Consider the following 22606-nt stretch of genomic DNA (forward strand, 5'->3'; position numbering starts at 1 on the left):
ACTCCGAGCTCCCCGCACAGTGCCGATTACACTTCGGCTGAAGATCGGGGAGCTCGGTCTCAGCCGCCCGCTCCTTCAGATATACAGGGGGGCCCTCAAGGCGAATGTCCAGGATGTGAATTTGGGTGAGCATTACATGTGTAAACGGGCCTAATGCCACATAGAATTATGGTTGGAAAAAGCTCTGATGGTTTTCCCAACGGAATTCCGAGGGAATTCCGCTCAAGCTGTCTTGCCTACACACGGTCACACCAAATTCCAATAGTTTAGAACGCGGTGACGTACAACACATACGACGGGACTAGAAAAAGGAAGTTCAATAGCTAGTAGCCAATAGCTTCCATCTAGTAGTTGAATCTGAGCATGCGTGAGTTTTTGCACGTCAGAATTGCATACACGCAACCAAAATTTTTTCCGTCGGGAAAATTGAGAACATGCTCTCAAATTTTTGCTGGCAGGAATTCGGCCAGCTAAATTCCGATGTAGCATACACACGGTCGCCGATGATAAAACTCTCATCTGTCTTTTGCTGGCCGAAATTCCGATCATGTGTACGTGGCATTAGGCTAACTTCACATTTGTATTATGCAGGAACCCACGCAAAATTGTGCACTTTCCCATGGCGCACAAAAAACTTGCATCCCTTTTGCAGCCATTCAGTGGTTCTGCAATGCACCTTAGGGAACCATTAAATTCTTAATGGCACCCCAAAACACCTAGCTAAAAAGGTGTTCACACTTGTGGGATTTTCTCACATTGAAATGACTGTGCTGTCCTAAATCTGAAGCACCAAAACACGCAAAAATGCACATACTCTTGCACCTGCATAGGTGTGAATGGAAACTCTTTGCGCTCCTGGAACAGTGCCTGGGCCAGCAGTGTTAAATGAGGTAGCGTCATGCCTCTTTACATCTGATATAGAAAAAAAAAAGGCTTCCCTGGGCTACAAAACCACTGCCAAAAAACTGCTGAAGATGGGAAGAAGACTTTCATGGACTGACAAATGACATTTTAGCAGGCTGTATCAGGCAACATATGCTGTTATGAAAGGAATTTTACCTTGTGGAATCTTGTAGCCAAAATCACTTGGTTTTCTTAAGTTACGCAATATGTAGTCACTATGAATATTAATACCCATTCCAATGATGAAAATGATAACTCCTAAAATTGGAAAAAAAGGTAAAACATATCAGTGAGTTAATTTATCCTTATCTAAACATTCTTGACAGATATAATGCCTTTCTATAGCCAGAAGTCATGTGTACATCCTAAATATAGCACCGTGATTTTAAAATGAAAATGCATATATGCTAGAGTTGCTGCCTTTTCTTCAAGCCAAACCTGAACACTTTGCAGGCTGGGACACCTTTGGGTGCCCCAAGGAGAGTAGTAATACGGCGAGCATAGCGTGCCACAGCAAACTGTGGGTATGGACAAATTGCTGTTGCTGACATCATCGCCCTGCCCCCCCAGTGATACCGAACCTGCCCCCAGACAGCTGCCCACAGTTCTCGGATGGCAACAGATTTGTGTGTGACTATCTTGCTTATCTGCGGAGCCACAGGCCGGTCTGAATAATGTGTCTGGGTTTCAGTCCACCTGAAACCCGAACACTTGATTAAAAACTCGGACTGTCTGGGTGAATCCCGGACAGGTGGCAACCCAATGCATTTTTATGCATTGATGCATATTGTATTTTGTATGCATTTATATGAGTTGATGTTGCAATGCATGTTTTTAATAAAGGTTTTTTGATTAAATCTTTTATTATAGGAAATTCATTAACCACTTCAGCCCCGGAATATTTAGCCCCTTAATGACCAGGCCATTTTTTTGCAATACAGCACTGCGTTGCTTAAAGCGGTGTTCCAGCCCTAAAAAAATGTTTTTAAAAGTCAGCAGCTACAAACATCTGCTGACTTTTAATAAGGACACTTACCTGCCCAGGGTGCCTCCGATGTCGGCTGATCTGTCCCTCATATCATGTGCCGGTGCCGCCATCCTCACTAAGGGAAACAGGCAGTGGAGCCTTGCGGCTTCACTGCCCATTTCCTACTGTCATGCACAAGTCTCCCCGTGATTTCTGAATGGGCGGCTGTCTTCTGTGACACACACAGGTCCCAGAAGACAATGCGCCCAAATTTCCCAGAAATCAACGCGAGGAGGAGAAGACTGAAGATCACTGCGGAATAGGAAGTGGCAGATTAGGACGATCTGCCTAGCAACAGGCATTTTTGGTGAGTAAAAAAAAATTTTATTTATTTTTTTTCAATTTTTTTGTTGCATTTCTATGTTTTTTTTTTTTTTTTTCAGGGTGGACCTCCAATTTAAACTGAAAATTGACTGGTCCTGCGATGCTGTACCCAAACAAAATTTACGTCCTTTTTTTTCCCCACAAATAGAGCTTTCTTTTGGTGGCATTTGATCACCTTTGCGGTTTTTATTTTTTGCTCTTTAAACATAAAAAGACCGACAATTTTGAAAAAAAAAACCAAAACAATATTTTTTACCTTTTGCTATAATAAATATCCCCAAAACATTTAAAAAGCCAATATCTATTCTTTTACATATCTTTGGTAAAAAAAAAAATCGCATTAAGCATATATTGATTGGTTTGCGCAAAAGTTATATCATCTACAAAATAGGGGATATATTTATGGCATTTTTATTATTATTTAGTTTTATTAGTAATGGCGGTGATCAACAATTTTTAGTGGGACTGCCACATTGCGGTGGACAGATCGGACACTTTTTTGGGACCAGTGACATTTATACAGCAATCAGTGCTATAAAAATGCACTGATTACTGTAGAAACTACACTGGCAGGTAAGGGGTTAACACTAGGGGGTGTTTCTAACTGTGGGGGCAGTGGACTGACAGGGAGTACAGAGAGCTCACTGTTCCTGATCACTAGGCACAGACACTCTGTACTCCCCTGTCAGAACGGGGATCTGTTTGCTTACTCCCGTTCTGGCTCTCTGCGGAGCAATCGCGGGTGGCCGGCAGATAACGCGCCCCCGCACGTCTGCTATAGCTGTTAAAAGGGACTGATGTACAGCTACAGCAATTTGCAGGATCGAGCCGACCTGCCATAGTATAATGACGGTGGCTGGTTGGCAAGTGGTGAAAAGAAGTTGCAGTATGCTTACATACATTGCACGTTTTATGCATTTTGTCAAGCATTACAATGTAACTATAGCAAAAAGCTTTTATTTTTGTTTTAAATAGAGTGGTCAGAAGTAGACCCTCTATCAAGTTGTTTTCGCTGTCTGTGAACCCATTGGGGAGATTTGCCCCTCTATTTGTACTGGTAACCATTGACATCAGGAAAGAAGGTAAGAGGAATTTTAGAGTTGTTCCCAGAGCAAGAGGTAAGGGGAAATCTTCCAATGGGGACAACTGCCTAGGAGGAAAATACCTCTTCAGTTTGGAAAATTTCTCAAGTAAAGGGAAATTTCCCTAATGTTACACAGACAGTAAAAAAAAAAAAAAAACTGACTTGGGTTTTAACACTTTCCTACTCTATCCAAAACAAAAAAGTTTTGACCATTTATAAACTTTTAGGAAGCCGCAGTTTAGTATGCGGCATTAAAGATGAACTCCAGGAAACTTGAAAATTCTCCCTTTCAGTGGGGCTATGCCCACATTGCAGGAGATAACTGCTCGTTTAGGTCTAGGGGGTATGGAAATGTAGATTTTGGTGCCACACTATTGGGATTTCTGAAACTATTATTTTGATAGTATTAAAGTGATTGTAAAGGTATTTTTTTTTTTTATTAAAGTAACAAACATGGCATACTTACCTGCGCTGTGCAATGATATTGCATAGAGGGCCCTAAATCTGCTCTTCTAGGGACCAACTCTGAGTGTCTGTGCCCATAGGAAGCCACTTGCTATGGGAACACACCTACAGGCTTGCTCCCAAGCCGAGCTGTGTGCGTACATTGACACACACATGGCCCCTCCCCCGCTGTCTGCTTACAGGTTTGATTGAAAGCAGCAAGAGCCAATGGCAGGAGCCGCTCCTCCTGCTACTGCTAAGTGAAAGGATTTTTACCTTAATGCAGAGAATGCATTAAGGTAGAAACTTTTGCCTTTAGAACCACTTTAATGAGCCAATGTGGATTCTCATTTAATTCTTCTTTTATCCACTAGATGGCGATCAATTGGTTGTTTTATTGTATATATTTTAATTTTTTTTCATTTTCAGTGCTTTACAGCATACACAATTAGCATTTTTAATAAATTGACTTGTAAGTTTTTTTTTTTATAACTTTCGCTTTACATTACTTGTGCAAACATTGCATAGTACTGCAGTGCCCTTGTAACGACATATTCGGCGACCCATCGCAGTTTGCTACGGAAGTGACATTCCTTCGCCGCCATCTTGCTACACCCCACACTCATCCACAGTAAGGATACACTAAGAAGGGGGAAAGCGGGCATGTTACACCCACCAAAGTTTTGCATTTTACACGTATTTATAACAGTAAAGTCAGTTTATATAGTGAAGTACAGTACTTACAACTTCGTCTGACTACTTAGCTCTTGAGATTTGCTAATCTGACAGAAGTTCACTGCTTTTAAAATTCAACATCTAGGTCTGGACTTTGACTGGGCCATTCTAACACATGAATATGCTTTGATCTAAACCATTCCATTTTAGCTCTGGCTGTATGTTTAGGGTCGTTGTTCTGCTGGAAGGTGAATCTGCACCCCAGTCTCAAGTCTTTTGCAGACTCTAACAGGTTTTCTTCTAAGATTGCCCTGTATTTGGCTCCATTTATCTATCCATCAACTTTGACCAGCTTCCCTGTCCCTGCTGAAGAAATGCATCCCCACAACATAATGCTTTCACCACCATGTTTCACAGTGGGGATGGTGTGTTCAGGGTGATGTACAGTGTTAGTTTTCTGCCACACATAGTGTTTTGCTCTTAGCCCAAAAAGTTCAATTTTGGTCTTGTCTGACCAGAGTACCTTCTTCCACATGTTTGCTGTGTCCCCCACATGGCTTCTCGCAAACTGCAAACGGGACTTCTTATGGCTTTCTTTCGACAATGGCTTTCTTCTTGCCACTCTTCTATAAAAAACAGATTTGTGGAATGCATGACTTATGCAGTAAACACGACCGGACTTTTCAACATCAAAAGTCTGACGGAATGATTCCAGCAGATCATTCGATCGTGTGTGGGCTGCAGCGGACTTTTGATTTGCAAAAGTCTGACAGACTTTAGAAATGGAACATGTTTCAAATTTTTCCGACAGAACTCCGCCGGACCCAGTTCCTACTGAGAAATCCGCTCATGTGTATGCTAGTCCGACGGACAAAAACCGACGCGAGGGCCGCTATTGGCTACTGGCTATGAACTTCCTTATTCTAGTCCAGTCGTATGTCATCACGTTCAAATCTGTCGGACTTTGGTGTGATTGTGTGTGGCTAAGTCCGTTCATTCGGAAAGTCCGTCAGAACTCTGTCAGAACTCCGTCAGAACTCCGTCAAAAGTCTGTCGGACCTAGTCCCTCGAAAAGTCCGGTCGTGTGTACGCAGCATAATAGTTTTCCTGTGGACAGTTTCTCCCACCTGAGCTGTGGATCTCTGCAGCTCCTTCAAAGTTACCATGGGCCTCTTGGCTGCTTCTGTGATTAATGCTCTCCTTGACCAGCCTGTCAGTTTAGGTGGACGGCTATGTCTTGGTAGGTTTGCAGTTGTGCCATACTCTTTCCATTTTCAGATGATGAACTGAACAGTACTCTGTGAGATGATCAAAGCTTGTGATATATATTTATAACCTAACCCTGCTTTGAACCTCTCCACAACTTTATGACCTGTCTGGTGTGTTCCTTGGCCTTCATGATGTGGTTTGTTCACTAAGGTTTTCTAACAAACCTCTGAGGGCTTCACAGAGCAGCTGTATTTAGTTAAATTACACACAGGTGGACTCTATTTACTAATTAGGTGACTTCTGAAGGTAATTGGTTCCACTAGGTTTTAGTTAGGGCTATCAGAGTAGGGGGTTGAATACAAATGCATGCCACACGTTTCAGATATTTATTTGTAAAAAATGTTGAAAACCATTTATCATTTTTCTTTCACCTCACAATTATGTGCCACTTTGTGTTGGTCTATCACATAAAATCCCAATAAAATACATTTACGTTTTTGGTTGTAACATGACAAAATGTGGAAAATTTCAAGGGGTATGAATATTTTTTAAAGGCACTGTATATTGACTAATATAACATGTACTATGGATGTCGCTGGCCAGTCTCTCTCCCCTGATGATGTCTGAGTAAAGACAAAACACGTTGAGTGGGGCTTGCTTTGTGACATCATCATGCCCACCGGTGGAGTGACATTTTAAATAAATTTGATTTTGTTTTAAAAATACTGCATGGGAGCCACCTTTTTATTCTCTCTGTCCTGTGCGAGTTTTATGTGAAGTGCTAGATAACTAGGAAATCTGTGAACATCATAGCTGTGTGGCAGCTATGTGCAGTTGATCTCCTCCTTTTGAAATGTATACCATCTAATAAAAAACTGCTGGGGCACCTTATCACACAAGATCTGATGTTTGGTTTATTGTGACCCCACGCCAAAACACAAAAAAATGTTTGGGGTCCACCCAAAATCAATATCAGATCCTTATCTGAGCATGTAGCCTGGCAGGCCCTAACCTCCAAAACCATGCCAGTCCACATGCCCTCAACATGGGGGGACCACCCCTGGCAAAGCACCTTGCTCTCATCTTGATGAGGACATGAGCCCCTTCCCCACAACCACAGCCTGGTCATTGTGGGGGTGTTGAGGAGTATCTTATTAGAATCTGGAAGCCCCAGGATCCCGGTTTCCCCCTACTCATTCACCAAAAAAAGGTCAAAAGTAACAAAAAAAATTAAATATGTCCTTTGATGTAAATCCGTCATCAATCATGATGAACGCTGGCAGCTGACTTGCATAAACATTTTAAAAAAAAAATCTCCCTCTGCTGAACACGACCGCTCCAGTTGCTTGACACTCACCGAATGACAGCACCACTTCCCCCCCTCCACTAAATATGCAAAAGGAAGGGGCCCTGGGTGACCTCGCCCCTATGACATCATAGGGCATGGTCTCAGAGGGCCAGAACCTGTTGTCATATTGGCGGAGTCACCCAGTGAAGTCACTGGATGACCTCACCCCTATGATGTCATGGGGCAGAGTCTCAGAGGGGTGAAGTCATCCGATGACATCACCAGGTGACATGACCCAATCCCTTTGTTTACTAAGAGGTGGTGGGAAGCAGTGCTATCATTCGGTGAGTGTCAAGCATGTGGCTTTTTTTGTGTGGTATATCTACCGGCATTCATTGTGATTGATGATTTACACTGGGGGACATTTATTTTTATTTATTTTTTACACTGGGCTTTTACACTGGAACGGTGCACTTGAAGGACAGTCAAAAAAGTCCTGCAAGCCACGTATTTGGAGCGGTGTATTTACCACTCCTAAAGCGCCCCTTCCCATAGAAAACAATGGGGCAGCGCTGCAAACGTGCCTGCAAAGCGTTTTTAACCCCCGCTAGTGGCCGCATAGCACCGCTAAACCGGCGGTAAAGCGCCGTTAAACATAGCGCCGCTTTACCGCCAGCGCTTGCAACGCCCCAGTGTGAAAGTAGCCTAAGAGCTGTGAAAATGTGGAATAGACTCCCTCCAGTGGTGGTTCTGTCCAAAACAGTAGATTGTTTTAAAAAAAGACCTGAATTCTTCCCTAAATGTACACAATATAACTGGGTACTGACATTTGTAGGTAATGTTGATCCAGGGAAAATCCAATTGCCTCAGGAAGGAATTTTTTCCCCTGCTGTAGAAAATTGGAGCATGATTTGCTGGGGTTTTTCACCTTTCTCTGGATCAACTGTGGGTGAAGGATTGTGTATAGGGAATTGTATTTTATTTTTATTTTTTTTGGTTGAATTAGATGGACTTGTGCCCTTTTTCAACCTGACTAACTATGTAACTGCAATCTGCGTTCACAGCTATTCCTGGCATGCTGCATTGGGTAGGGAGTTGTAGGGTCCCAATGTGTAATGATGGGTGAAGGCAATCATATTCTCTGTCAACTAAACCAGCCTTTTATAGCCAGCCCAGTGCTACGGCACACTGGGATGCCATCTGGGTTGTTCCCCAACACAGAGACCCAGCTGTTACTGACTTGTTTCCTATCGTGTGATCATTTTGATAGTCAATCACAAGCGAATCAAATACAATATGCTTTCAGGTGTTTTTGAGTTGCTTTAAACTAGAACTATAGCTAAATATAAAGCAAAATTCTGCAGCTTTTTAGGTGTTTTCTCTGTGGTCTTTGTTTTACCTTATCCTACAGGCAAACTCACAAGCTTACCCATTGACCCTGCCAGACCAGTGCAGATTTTTCTACTATTATCCTTATATTAAACAGGATTTCTATAGCGCCAACAGTTTGTATACTAGCCAACAGCTATAGAAATCAGAGGGTGTCCGAGGCTCTTTAAGCACGTGATCGGCTGTGTCCAATCACAGACGGTCACATGTAAACATGGAGATGCCAGTAATCGGCGCTCCTCATCTCACACTGACAGACTGTGATCATCAGTGCCCTGATTACAATTAAGTGCCCACCAGTGTCACCAATCAGTGCTCACCATTGCCCACCAGTGGCAGCAGTGCCCACAAGAGCCACCAATCAGTGCCCATTAGTGATGTCAGTCAGTACTGGCTATCAGTGCTGCCCATCCCTGCGGTCGATCAAGGCCCATCAGTGTCACCCATCAGTGCCACCCATTAGTGCCCATCAGTACCGCCTATCCTTGCCGCCTATCAGTGCCCACCAGTTCAGCCTATCAGTGCCCATCAGTGCCGCCTCATCAGCGCACATCAGTGAAGGAGAAAAATTTGTTACAAAATTTACTGACAAAAACTAAGTAAAAATATATTTTTTTTCATCATTTTTGGTCTTGTTTTTTTTTGGAAAAAAAAAAACCCAGCAGTGACCAAAAGAAAGCTCTATTTGAGTGAAGAAAATGATAAAAAATTTGTTTGGGTACAGTGTAGCATGACCATGCAATTGTCATTCAAAGTGCGACAGCGCTGAATGCTGAAAAATGGCTTGGGCAAGAAGGGGGTGTAAGTGCCCTTTGGCAAGTGGTTAACAATCAATGACTCCGCAGCTGTCAGCGGGCTTCCCCACTGACAGCTGAAATGTAAACAAAACAATGCCGGCAATAGAAAATTATGAAAAAAAACAGCGTGCCCCTCAATCCATTCCAGACCCTTCAGGTATGGTATGGATTTTATGGGGAACCTTAAAATAGAAAAGAACAGAATTTAAAAAAACAATAGAATAGAATGATATAATGATAATCCGGGAATGGATATAATTAATACCACTGTATTAACTTTTCTCATTGTAGGGATTGCTTTTTTTTTTGTTTTTCAACCGTTTTTATAACCTATTGTTTACAGGAGACTGCGATTTTCACCATCACTTCAAACAATTTTTTTCATGGTTAATGACACGTTACAAATGACAACAAATTACCTGATAAAAATCGGATGTCTGTATACCAATTCTCTGGATAGGTTGCAACATAAACCATGCAATGTCCTTGTAAGAAACCATTGTATGAACAAAATATCACCGCCAAAATGACAATGTATAAAGGTGTAGGTCTTCCTTTTGTGATTACTGAATAGATAAAGGACCTAGAGAAATGTAAAGATACAGAAATTAAGAGATTGTGTAATTTAAACAAGACAATACTGCAGCATGTAAACGGTAACAAATGACATACAGAATGTGAAGACATTTTAGTTGTGCTTCTCAAATCCATATTTCTAATATTATAGGAACATATAAAACACTATCAATATTCAATTTATGCATTTTTCCTCTTATTTATGTTTGTAACCTAAGAAATGTTAAGAATGATCAAAATCCTAATTTGATATGCATACAGTATGTATTTACAGTGTCTTTTTGAAACACTTGATAATATAATTTGCCTTGACACACTATGCATACCCCTTTTTCCATGCAAATACAACTGTATAACTTTTAATTCTAATATATGGAATTTTTAATTTTGCATGGAGTGAAGTCATTGTGGCCCCAGCCATTCAAACATGCATAGCCCACGAACCCAGATGGAAGACCGGGTGAAGATGGAAGCTCCAACAGAGGTGACCATGCACCATTGAAGGGCTTCCTTTTGAAAGGGAAATATGTCATAATGTGCTAGTATGTGGTACATAATATCACACTGAGCTATAAACATGCGGAGGAACCTTTTTTTTAAGTATAACTAAAAGCATAACTTGTTTTGGATTTGGATAGAGAATGAGGGGTTAGAACACTAAATCTTATTGCTGTCTATGTCCCCATTAGGAAGATTTACGTTTTAACTGCCCTAATTACCAATGTCATAAGGAATGAATGTGAGGGTAAACCAAAAATTTCGCATTGCCTCAGTAATAGAGAAATCTCCCATTCGGGACACTTTTTCCCATGATGATCCTCACATCACATCATGATGGGAATTTTCCTCACATCAGAATATCTTCATTGTCCCATACCACTTATGAATTAAATATATTAAAAGTGCAGCCCAATAGTTCAAAAAAATAAGAATTATTATTAAATATGATCTCATTAAAAATATAAAAATATGTAAAAGGTAATAGTATCACTATAAGACACAACAGCTAAAATCAGAACAAATTGTAAAATAAATTTATTGAAAAGTGCTGTGCTATGTAATATGCAATACACACCCAATAATTGGATACCAAATGTATATATAACATAGAAACACACAAATATTGACCAATGGCCAATGGTGCCACTAAATAATAAATAAAAAAAATATATATGTAAGGGAGTGGAAACTCAAATACACAGTAAGTATATAGTGCTCATGTGAAAAAAACATATAGATTCGTAAAATTCATAAAGTACATAGAATTCCATAAAATATATGTGAGGAATATATATATATGAGTAGAGGTTTATTTTTATTATTATTTGATCTCCATTTTCCTATTGAATCCTGGGTGATGGTGCCCACAGTACAAAACTTTAAAAAGATCATAAGAACACATAAAAACAAAACAGAATATGAGATGTTTTTGAAAAATAGCCAAGGTAGTAAAATTCATAAATTCATAAAGTTCATAGCCAAGGTAGTAAAATTCAGAAAGTTCATAGAAGTCCATAAAATATATGCGAGGAATATATATATATATATATATATATATATATATATATATATATATATAGATAAGAAATATGCAAAGAATTACAGGGGATATCGATGTTTGCCTTGTTCCTTATATGTACTTTGTGTAGCTAAAGAGCCTGGCCAAGACCTGAGGCAATACTTGAGAAACTAGCAGATATTAGCAAATATTACGAAAAGCTTGTAAAAGGCACTCTGGCTTTGGCAATAAAGCTGACAATGCACCATGAGTCACCAGTGTGCCTTAGCCAATGGCAGGTTGCCAAATACTACTATAAAATGACTGTGTAGATATTTCTTGGTATGACTTTGCTGTGGACCTCCTGCTAGAAGGGTCCCTCATCCGTTTGTACTGGTACATCTGTAATAAATCTGTCTTCTAATCAACATGACCGGAGTTGACTGATCAGTAAGAGGAATGGAATTTTACTGACATATATATATATATATATATATATATATATATATATATATATATATATATATATATATATATATATATATATATATGCGTAGAGGTTTATTTTTATTATTATTTGATCTCCATTTTCCTATTGAATCCTGGGTGATGGTGCCCACAGCACAAAACTTTAAAAAGATCATAAGAACACATAATAAAAAGCAGAATATGAGATGTTTTTGCAAAATAGCCAAGGTAATAAAAATGTACATTTAAATTCTTATGAGCAAAGCAAAACCAAAGCAGCGAGTCCCACCTTCCCTTGCTTTTGGGAAAATGCATAATACATTGATCCCTTCCTCTTCCAGGGTTCCTCAATAGGGTGCTAGTGGAGGCCCTTCTTCAACTGACCAGCATTGTGAGGAGGCCCTTCTCCCACTAACCACAAATGTGAGGGTGCCCTTCTCCATTAACCATCAATGTAAGGGACATTTTCACTGTCTGCTTTACTTTTACTTTTTTACTTCTGGCCATTAAAACAATTTCCTTTTTTTTCTGCACTAAATAAAATTGTTGTGTAGAACAGGGGTGTTAAAATATGATCGGCATCAGGTGTCACAGTTATTATCCTTATTCATTAATACAAATAATTATTTTTACTTATCATGTTACAGTGAGCTGTAGATACATGCCTATTCCCAATTTAGCTCTGAGATACCACACATGTTTGGAGTAAGGGCAGCCAATTTTTAATTGGTTACCAACTTATTACAATGCAGAAAAAAACTGACATGTTCAATTTTTTTTTTCGAACGCGACATACGGCAACAAAGCAGCATGTGCTTTGCGGTGTTATGTATTGTAGGTGCATTGCCACTGTATTACTGTGTTGGGTACCATGCAAAAATAATGATAATGCAACACGGCATGGTACATGCATTACCCCAATGGTTTTAGACCCCATTCACACCTGAGTGTTTTGTAGCTTGAAGCCTGAAGCTACAAAATGCTAGAGGGGAAAAAATCGAATTCTCATTGGAGATGGTTCACATCTCCACTCCATGTCGCCTGAAGCACAAACAAGTTCCGGACCCTTTTTTGTCGCTCGAATCGAGCAGATTTGGGCATTTTTCTTCTTTTAACATTGGTGACCTTTTGCCCTGCACAAAATCGCGGCAAATCGTGGTAAAAAACGCTGCGAATCGCGGTAAATTCGCATGATTTTCTGCTTGAAAACGCTACGCTCAGGTGTGAATGCAGCCTAAACGGTTGCCCTAGGACCTGAAATGTTTTTAAAAGGTTGACAAAGGCTGATTAAGAACAAGAATGAGACCCCTTATAATAACTTAAAATATATATGAGATGTAAGTACAAGTACAATGATCTTGTTACCAAAGACGCCAAGAGCGTAGTTGCGGCTGGTGTTTTTTTTGGGGGGCAGCAAACAACCCCCCCACACTCGCTGTCTGGTGGTCGGTCTGGCACTTACCCCATCTAGGAAGCAGGCAGCAGGCATCGGGCATCAGGCAGCGGGTATTGTGCAGCAGCTCCTGTGTCCTTTCCTCCATCAGCCATGCATCTCCTACCCTCCCCCTAGGTATCCAATAGGAATGCCTGTCCTTTCAGCCAATCGGGTGGCGGGTCTCAGACCCGCTTCCTGATTGGCCGGGAGAAGGATCGGTGTTACAATAGTAAATATTAATTTGCTATTGTAACATACCTGGGTGGGTGCCAAGCACATTCTTTGTGCCTGAGCCCTCCCTATTTTAAAGCCCATTACCCCCTGTATTGGAATTCATGCGTCCGGCTTCCTGCAAAGAGCCAGACGCATGGATATGGGGGGAAGCGGCATGGATGGGGGGGCGTGCACCTTTAATGGACGGGCTGCCCTTGCAAGAACTATAACAAGGTTGTGGGCAACTCAGCTTTATAGTATCAACCCCAAACTAGAGTATGTTGTATACGTTTTAGATATGCCAACCTTTTAAAAGTGGCATCACAACCAGTGGCGGAACTACCGCCATAGCAACACATGCGGGCGCTATGGGGCCCGCAGTCAAGTGGGGCCCGGTGAGGACAGGCGCCACGGCTCCGCGGGAGATAGCCGGCGGCTCCGCGGGAGGTCCGCGGGTAGTCCGCGGCTCCGCGGGTGGTCCGCGGGCGGCTCCGCGGGTAGTCCGCGGCTCCGCGGGTGGTCCGCGGGCGGCTCCGCGGGTAGTCCGCGGCTCCGCGGGTGGTCCACAGGCGGCTCAGTGAGTGAGAGCGGGCGGTCAGAGGATCCGTGGGAGGCGGATGAGAGTGGCCAGTTCGCTGGTGAGAGAGTGGGCTGGCCAATCAGGGAGCTGACAGGCGGGGAGCATAGAGATGACATCATCTCTGGCCGCCCTGCATCCCTGCAGTGCAGTTCCCCCCTCACTGGGCAGGCAGCCAGGAAGCAGAGAGCTGACATTATCTCTCTGCTGTCTGACTGATAATCTGCTGCCTGACTCAGTGACACAGCAGGAAAGTGGCAGAGCAAGTGACAATCCATAATGTGTGGCAGGCGACGTGGCAAGTGACAATCCGTAACGTGTGGCAGGTGACGTGGCAAGTGAAAATCCATGACGTGGCAAATGACAATCCATAATGTGTGGCAGGCGACGTGGCAAGTGACAACCCGGGACGTGGCAAGTGACAATCCATAACGTGTGGCAGGTGACATGGCAAGTGACAACCTGGATGTGGCAAGTGACAATCCATAACATGTGGCAGGTGACGTGGCAAGTGAAAATCCGTGACGTGACAAGTGTCAATCCGTAATGTGTGGCAGGTGACGTGGCAAGTGACAACCTGGGACGTGCAAGTGACAATCCATAATGTATGGCAAGTGACAATCTAGGATGTGGCAAGTGACAATCTGTAATGACGTGGCAAGTGACAATCCGTAATGTGTGGCAGGTAACGTGGCAAGTGACAACCTGGATGTGGCAAGTGACAATCCGTAACATGTGGCAGGGGACGTAGCAAGTGAAAATCCGTGACGTGGCAAGTGACATTCCGTAATGTGTGGCAGGTGATGTGGCAAGTGACAATCCGTAATGTGTGGCAGGTGACGTGGCAAGTGACAACCCGGGACGTGGCAAGTGACAATCTAGGACGTGGCAAGTGACAATCCGTAATGTGTGGCAGGTAACGTGGCAAGTGACAATCCGGGATGTGGCAAGTGGACAATCCACAACATGTGGCAGGTGACATTCTGCAACGTGTGACAAGTGACAATCTGCATCTGGTGGCAGGCGATGTGGCAAGTGGACAATCCGCAACATGTAGCAGGTGATGTGACAAGTGACAATCCTTAATGTGTGGCAAGTGACAATCCAGGACGTGGCAAGTGACAATCCATAATGTGTGGCAAGTGATGTGGCAAGTGACAATCCAGGACGTGGCAAGTGACAATCCATAATGTGTGGCAAGTGACGTGGCAAGTGACAATCCAGGACGTGGCAAGTGACAATCCATAATGTGTGGCAAGTGATGTGGCAAGTGACAATCCAGGACGTGGCAAGTGACAATCCATAATGTTTAGCAAGTGACGTGGCAAGTGACAATCCAGGACGTGGCAAGTGACAATCCATAATGTGTGGCATAATGTGTGACTTATCTATCTTGGCAAGTGACAATCTGGGATGTGGCAAGTGGACAATCTGCAACATGTGGTAGGTGACATTCCGCAACCTGTGACAAGTTACAATCTGCATCTGGTGGCAGGCGATGATGGCAAGTGACACGCTCAGGGATCCCACTGATTTTGCATTATGGTGAGTTGAACTATTTCATTTTATATAACAGAACAGAAATTGGTTAGAAGGCCTGGAGGTCAGCAATGTGTTCCCTTCAGGGGCTGCATACAGTATAGTGCATACTTTGTTGTTCAAAATTAATATAAGCTGTTGCCTGGGTACTGTGCCACATGGGTGTGGTAGTCTGTTGTTCAATGGCATTAGTTCATTTTTTTTTTTTTTTTGATGGGGGGGGGGGCCCATACAACATTTTGCTATGGGGCCCTGTGATTTCTAGTTACGCCCCTGATCACAACCATGTCTATTTTTCTTCTGTTGCAAATGAAATAGATACACCTGTGTCCATCTCTACAAGGCTTTCAACCCAGGAAAAGGTGTCGTTTTGTGACAAATATATGAGGCGTGACAATTTAATTCCCAGAATGTCCGTGGTCTAGCACTGTAGTGGTGGTGAGTCACACAGGACTGTGTTCTGACTTACAGCAGGCTTATAGTGAACATTCCATGAAGAGATCCCCTTCCCCTTTCCTAATTTTTTATTCAAATAGGGATGAAAGCTTGTGGCTGCATTTAATTGGCTTTATCTATATAACCATCTCTGAGCTTTGGTGGCCCAATGCTTTACCTTCCCTGGTCATATTTGATTTATTTCCCTAATTAGTTATTCTTTTGTTTTTTTGCTTTTGTCCCTTCTGGTGAATTATTGTTGTATCTATCAGATACATCTTATTGTTATGACTGTACAATTTGTGGTGTGTGTGGTGGTCTGTGCTTCCTGCCCGTGACTCACCTTGGTTGGGAGCTGCGATGTGCACTGTGGGACATCCCTCCCTCCCTCTGCCCCCTGTGACATTCAAGGGGCAGACGCCCAGTCACTACGCATCAACGCCACGCATTGCGTCCTTTGGGTGCTGCTTCCCTGGTGGGCGTTTTTCAATCGCCATGTGAGCTGAGCGTGATTGTGTTGGCGCCGGTGCCGGACAGGTACCCGCCCGGGTGCTGGCCCCTCCTTCTCCTCACGGCACTTGTGTGTGGGATGTTAGGGGGTGGTCCGGTGGTGGCGCATGTCCATTTATGGGCAGCTGCACTGGTGGGACTGGGTCACTCAAGGCTCTCATACACATTCGATCTCCTGCTTATCTCGGATCATGACCATTTTTCTCCTCCCTCTTCAGCACCAGGTAAATCCTCTTCATGTAGCAGTTACTCTGTTTTTTCTTGCCTTCCACAATCACTTCTCCCTTCAGGTGTATTGGTGGCAACCTTTCACCATGGCTGTCTACCCTCACTCCTGTCCATTTACCTTCACTAGCCTCCCCCCCCCCCCTTACATACACCAGTTCCACCATTTAAAACTGTCCTCACTATCACTACATCCCCTTCCATGTCTTTATATACACACACATACTTATTTGGTCATTCACTTAATTTTTTGTCACATATTCACTATAGGAGTGCTCTGTGTGCCCGGGTCTGCCTGGGTTTCTGCCTGTGATAGGTACCGCCGCTGGATATGCTTCCTCAGCTCCTGACCCTGATGTTTTCGGGTGGCCCGTGATCTCTGACACCATGCCTACGACTGCATATTTTCTTGTAAGTCATTTATAGGTGGGTTTCCCTACTCATCTCCCCTCTCTATTAATACAAGTTATTTAATAGACATTATTCCCTATTTCCAGATACATCATGTGCTTGCTCCTGATGAGCGGCACCAAGCTGCAAAACACGTCAAGCTACCAGATGCCGTGTATTTCAGTCCTAAGAGACTATATGGCATTTATCTATACTACTATACTTTGTGACATTCTCAGGAAGGTCATAGGCCATGCAACTGTTACCTTGTATTATATGTGTACCCAATTATGACCATTGGTGGTATTCATTTATAACCATGTTATTATCAGTTACCACTGTTTTAGAAATTCACACTGTGAATAGTATCTCTTTCTATATATATATGGAAAAAGTATATGTAATCATGTATTTACAGATTATTAAACATTTTAATATCCACCATTGTATTCTATTCAACCCCGTGCTTCACTCAAAGTTCCACCCTCTTGCTCCTAATTCCTCATACTGATAGGGATGGAGACATATGACCTTACCAGGTCATGGCCTCATTCAAAGCCCCAATATTCCCCTTCCCCTTTTCGTCATTTTTTATTCATGAAGAGATCAAGTGTTTTTGAATGGTATGAGTGATTTAAAGAGGGGCAGGAAGATGTCCACAATGATGCAATAAGTGGGCAGCCAAAAACACAAAGGATGGATGCAAATGTGGACAGAGTGAGAACCTTCGTACTCTCAAATAGAAGATTAAGTGTGCAAATGATAGCAGAATAATTGAACATGAACAGGGAAAAAGTGCAGCAGATTCTAAGGGAGGATTTGGGAATGATAAAGATTTCCGCAAAGATGGTGCCTTGAATCTTGACAGTCCAGAAAGAACATTTCATCCGATCTTTTGAAGCAGGCATAGGTGTTTGAAAGGCTTATTACCGGTGATCCGGAAGCAAAACGCCAGAGCATGCAGTGGAAAACAAAGAATTCACCTTGCCTGTAGAAAGCATGCATGTCTCGTTCTCAGTTCAAAACCATGCTGTTGTGGGTTTTTTTTTATCACAAGTGGATAATTCACTACGAGTTCATAGAGTGTAGTACAAAGGTCAACCAACTTGTTTGAAAATTCTGAAAAGGTTATGGGAATCTGTTTGGAGGAAAAGACTAGAACTTTGATCTGGCAAGTGGATTCTCCACCACAACAGTACTCCTGCACATGAAGTGTTTTGTGAGTTCCTGGCCTAGAAATCCATTCTGAAACTCGATCACCTTATTCCCCTTGACTTAGCACCCTGCGACTTTGGCTGTTTTCAAAATTAAAATATGCCTTACAAGGACACAGATTTGATGAAGTTCTGGACATCCAGCGAACTGAGACAAAGATACTGTGCAGTATTCCCAAAAACCAATTCCAGGTGCTTCCTTCAGTGGCACAGTAATCTAGAAAAGTGCTTTGTTTGACAATTACTTTCAATTTGATAACAACCACTAATGTATAGATAAGCAAACATTTTTTTTTTACAGTCCATTAAATTTATACGCAACATGTACAGTGCCTTGAAAAAGTATTTATAGTTTTTATACCCCTTGACATTTCCCACATTTTTGTCAAGTTACAACAAAAAACGTAATTGTATTTTATTGGGTTTAGTTGTAATAGACCAATACAAAGTGGCACATAATTGTGTATTGGAAGGAAAATGATAAATGGTTTTCAACATTTTTTATGAATAAATGTCTGAAAAGTGTGACGTGCATTTGTATTCAGCCCCCTTTACTCTGATACCTCTAATTCCGCGTACACACGATCAAACTATCCGGTGGACCAGAGTCCGCCGGATAATCCGCCAGTGTGTGGGCTCCGGCGGACTTTTTCTTTCCAAAAGTCCAGCAGACTAAGCTCTTGTACACACGGTCGTGTTGTCGGATAATCCGACTGTGTGTGGGCTCCATCGGACTGTTTCCGTCGGAATATCCGACGGACAAAGTTTTAGAGCTGGGCTATAAAACTTTCCGACAACATGATCCGATCGGACTTTGTCCGGTTGTGTGTAGAGAATTCCGATCGGACAAAGAGCCACGCATGCTCAGATCAAATTCCTAGACCAAAGCTATTGGCTACTAGCCTGAACGTAGTCCCGTCGTGACAAAATAACGTCATCACGTTACGTACGATCGGATTTTCCGACAACTTTGTCCGACCGTGTGTATGCAACACAAGTTTCGGACAAAATGCGATGGATTTTGTTGTCGGAATGTCTGACCGTGTGTACAAGGACTTAGAAAGAAGTTTTGACTCAAAATTGACAATCCGCCTGTCTGTGTGCTAGTCCGCCGGACTTTTGAAATGAACGGACTTGCCCACACAGAGAAAAGTCCGTTCATTTTGAACGTGGCTCCAGGTAGCCGGGACTAGCGAAGTCAATGTCACCGCCTCCATCGGTGAGATTGACACCTTGCTGGCCCTGTCACCTGGTATGGATTTAAAGGGGAAGCCCTACGCCGAAAAAACGAGAAGAAGGGAAGAAGGCGGCGGCGACAGAAGACCGGGCCAACGCTAGTAAAAGAGCTATAAACGCTACAAGAAGATAGCGGAGGCCGGCAGAAGAACCGAAGAGCGGGACAAGACCCCAGAAGAGTGGGACAAGACTCCGAAGTCGTAAGAAGACCCCCAGACAGTGGCGACGACGAAGGAGAAAGCTGGGCTCCTCTGCTAGTAAAAGACCTAGTAAAAGAGCAGAAGATAGCGGAGGAGTCTGGCGAGAAGACCCCCCAAGACGGAAGAAGACCACCGGAGCTGTCTAATAAATTATTTTAAAAACTTGTGTTGTTTTTTTATTTACACTTTTTTCACCAGGTGAATGGGTAGGGGTACAATGTACCCCATACTCATTCACATAGGGTTGGGGGTCGGTATCTGGGGGTCCACTTATTAAAGGGAGCTCCCAGATTCCGATATGCCCCCCGCCCGCAGACCCCGACAACCAACGGCCAGGGTTGTTGGGAAGAGGCCCTTGTCCTCATCAACATGGGGACATGGTGCTTTGGGGCGCCCCCCCTTCCCCAAAGCACCCCCCATGTTGAGGGCACGCGGCCTGGTATGGCTCAGGAGGGGGGTGCTTGCTTGTCCCCACCCCCTTTCCTGACCAGCCGGGTAAGGGTAAGGGTCTGTTATGGACTTTGGGGGGAACCCCAAACCGTTTTTTCTGCGTAGGGCTTCCCTTTTAAATCCATACCAGGCGACGGGGCTAGGGAGGTGTCAACCTCGCCGATGGAGGCGGCGACATTCACTTCCTTCGCTACTCCCGGCTACCTGGAGCCACGTCCAAAATGAACAAACTTTTCTCCATGTTTGGGCAAGTCCGTTCATTTCAAAAGTCCTGTGGACTCCCGCCATAGTCCGGCGGGTTGTCCGCCAGACCTAGCCCGCCTGAAAAGTCTGGTTGTGTGTGGGCAGGTCCGCTTGTTCGGAAAGTCCGGCAGACCTCAGTTGCAAAGTCCAGCGGTTTGTCCACCGGATTAAGTCCGCCGGATAGTCCGATCGTGTGTACGCGGCATTACTAAGATCTAGTAGAACCAATTGCCTTCAGAAGTCACCTAATTAGTAAGTAGAGTCCACATGTGTGTAATTTAATCTCAGTAAAGATACAGCCAAGGAACACACTTGACAGGTCAGGGATAAAGAAAAAAGTATAAGTGCCCACATTATGGTATGTGCAATGAATACTCAAATATATTGAATTAATTAAATGATTGATCAATGGGCTGCTGTAAAATAAAACCCCTAGTCGTGATACAAAATAAATGTACTCAGTTTCATAATTTAATAAATAAAAAAACAGTAAAGTTAGCCCAATTTTATTATATAATGTGAAAGATGATTTTACGCTGAGTGAATAGATACCCCACATGTCACACTTTAAAATTGCGCACACTCATGCAATGACGCCAAACTTCAGTACTACAGGTTACACGTTTAGTCTCGCTCATATGTAGGCGGGAATAACGTGTGTGTTCGCTAAAAGGGACAGGGGCATTTTTAATTTTTTAAATTTTTTTTTAATTTTACTTTAATTTTTTTATTTTTACTTTCTTTTAGAACATTTTAAAGGGTATGTAAACATCCCTTGTAATAGGAATCATTCATGATAGGTCCTCTTTATGGAGAGATGCGGGGTCTATAATATTCTTTCTCCAGGTCCCCAATGACACGGGAGAGCCCAGAGAAGCACTGGATGGCGGAGGGAGGGGTGGTTGTCCCCTCCCGTCGCCTATAAGCCCTTGTACACACGGTCGGACATTCCAACGGAAAATGTCCGATCGGACCATGTTGTCGGATAATCCGACCGTGTGTGGGCTTCATCTGACTTTTTCCGTCGGAAAGTCCGACCAACAAAGTTTGAAAGCTGGATATAAAAATTTTCCCACAACATGATCCGATCGGACTTTGTCCGATCGTTTGTAGAGAATTCCGATCGGACAAAGTGCCACGCATGCTCAGATCAAATTCCTAGACCAAAGCTATTGGCTACTAGCCTGAACGTAGTCCCGTCGTAACTAAATAACGTCATCACGTTCAGAACGATCGGATTTTCCGACAACTTTGTCCGACCGTGTGTATGCAACACAAGTTTCAGACAAAATCTGTCAGACAAAATCCGACGGATTTTGTTGTTGGAATGTCCGACTGTGGGTACAAGGGCTATGAATGATCAAGCGGCGGAACTGCCGCTATGATCATTCTTATGGTGCACAGAATCGCCGGCTGAAAACGAGGATATCTGAATGATGCCTGTAGCTGCAGGCATCATTCAGATATTCCCACTGAAAGTCCAGGACATCATATGACGTCCTTGGGCAGATAGTGGTTAAAGTGCTGTGCAAACACATAAAGTGCAATCAAATAACGTTCTTCAATGCAAAATAAATGTGCTTCTGCTTGTGAAGCTGTAAGTGCCACTCCGTGCTCCCCTCCTGGGTCCCCACTCACCAGTAGTAAGCTTTACAATTGCAAGGTCTTTATCTTACATCAATGGTTGAGGTGTCTCCCTCCAACAGCAAGCTTTAAAGGATTCCAAGATCTTTCATCCACATCTATGGTAAGGTCTACATTGTATGGGTATATTATGTGCCAATGAAGAGAGAGATTCACATAGCGTAATAGTGCTAAAAATTTATTGTTTAAAATCACAAAGAAATTAACTTACATCAAAGAAAGGCATACAGGTAAAAATCGCCACCTTGGGATGCTGCCAGCCGTCACTGAACCTTGTGTGTGTGGTCCTTTCTTGATGCATTTTGCCCATCCCACTGGGCGTCTACAGAAGCTTCCCAGTGGGAATTGTATTTTAACTGTACTGTCTTCTTTTATATTGTAAAGAGCTGTGCAAATTATTGACACCATAGTCCTGTATAATACTCATCATACTATCATGTTTTAAGCAATTTATAATTCCAAGAAGATAATGGATAACTACTTTCCTAATAACTTGCAATTGCGACTTTAAGCTACAGGTAAATATTTAAGAAATGTATAGAATCATTGCTGGATTCAGAACGTTTTTTCTGTAAAATTAGCTGATTTACCATTTATTCTAGCTTGTGTGCCT

At 42.9% G+C, this 22606-nt stretch overlaps 1 protein-coding gene across 1 annotated transcript in view; it reads right to left on the bottom strand.

Moving 5' to 3' along the window:
* The window catches only part of SRD5A2 (steroid 5 alpha-reductase 2), a 236723-nt gene that overhangs the window by 32521 nt on the left and 181596 nt on the right, over nucleotides 1-22606 (bottom strand). The window contains exons 2-3 of the mRNA XM_077486285.1: nucleotides 9560-9723; nucleotides 1060-1161 (exon numbers count right to left, since the gene is read on the bottom strand). Coding sequence (XP_077342411.1) covers nucleotides 1060-1161; nucleotides 9560-9723 — 266 coding nt within the window. The remainder of the gene's footprint in view (nucleotides 1-1059; nucleotides 1162-9559; nucleotides 9724-22606) is intronic.

This window comes from Lithobates pipiens, unplaced genomic scaffold, assembly GCF_037356315.1.
Source record: "Lithobates pipiens isolate NorthernLeopardFrog02 unplaced genomic scaffold, aLitPip1_a1.2 Scaffold_18, whole genome shotgun sequence".
Taxonomy (NCBI): Eukaryota; Metazoa; Chordata; class Amphibia; order Anura; family Ranidae; genus Lithobates; species Lithobates pipiens.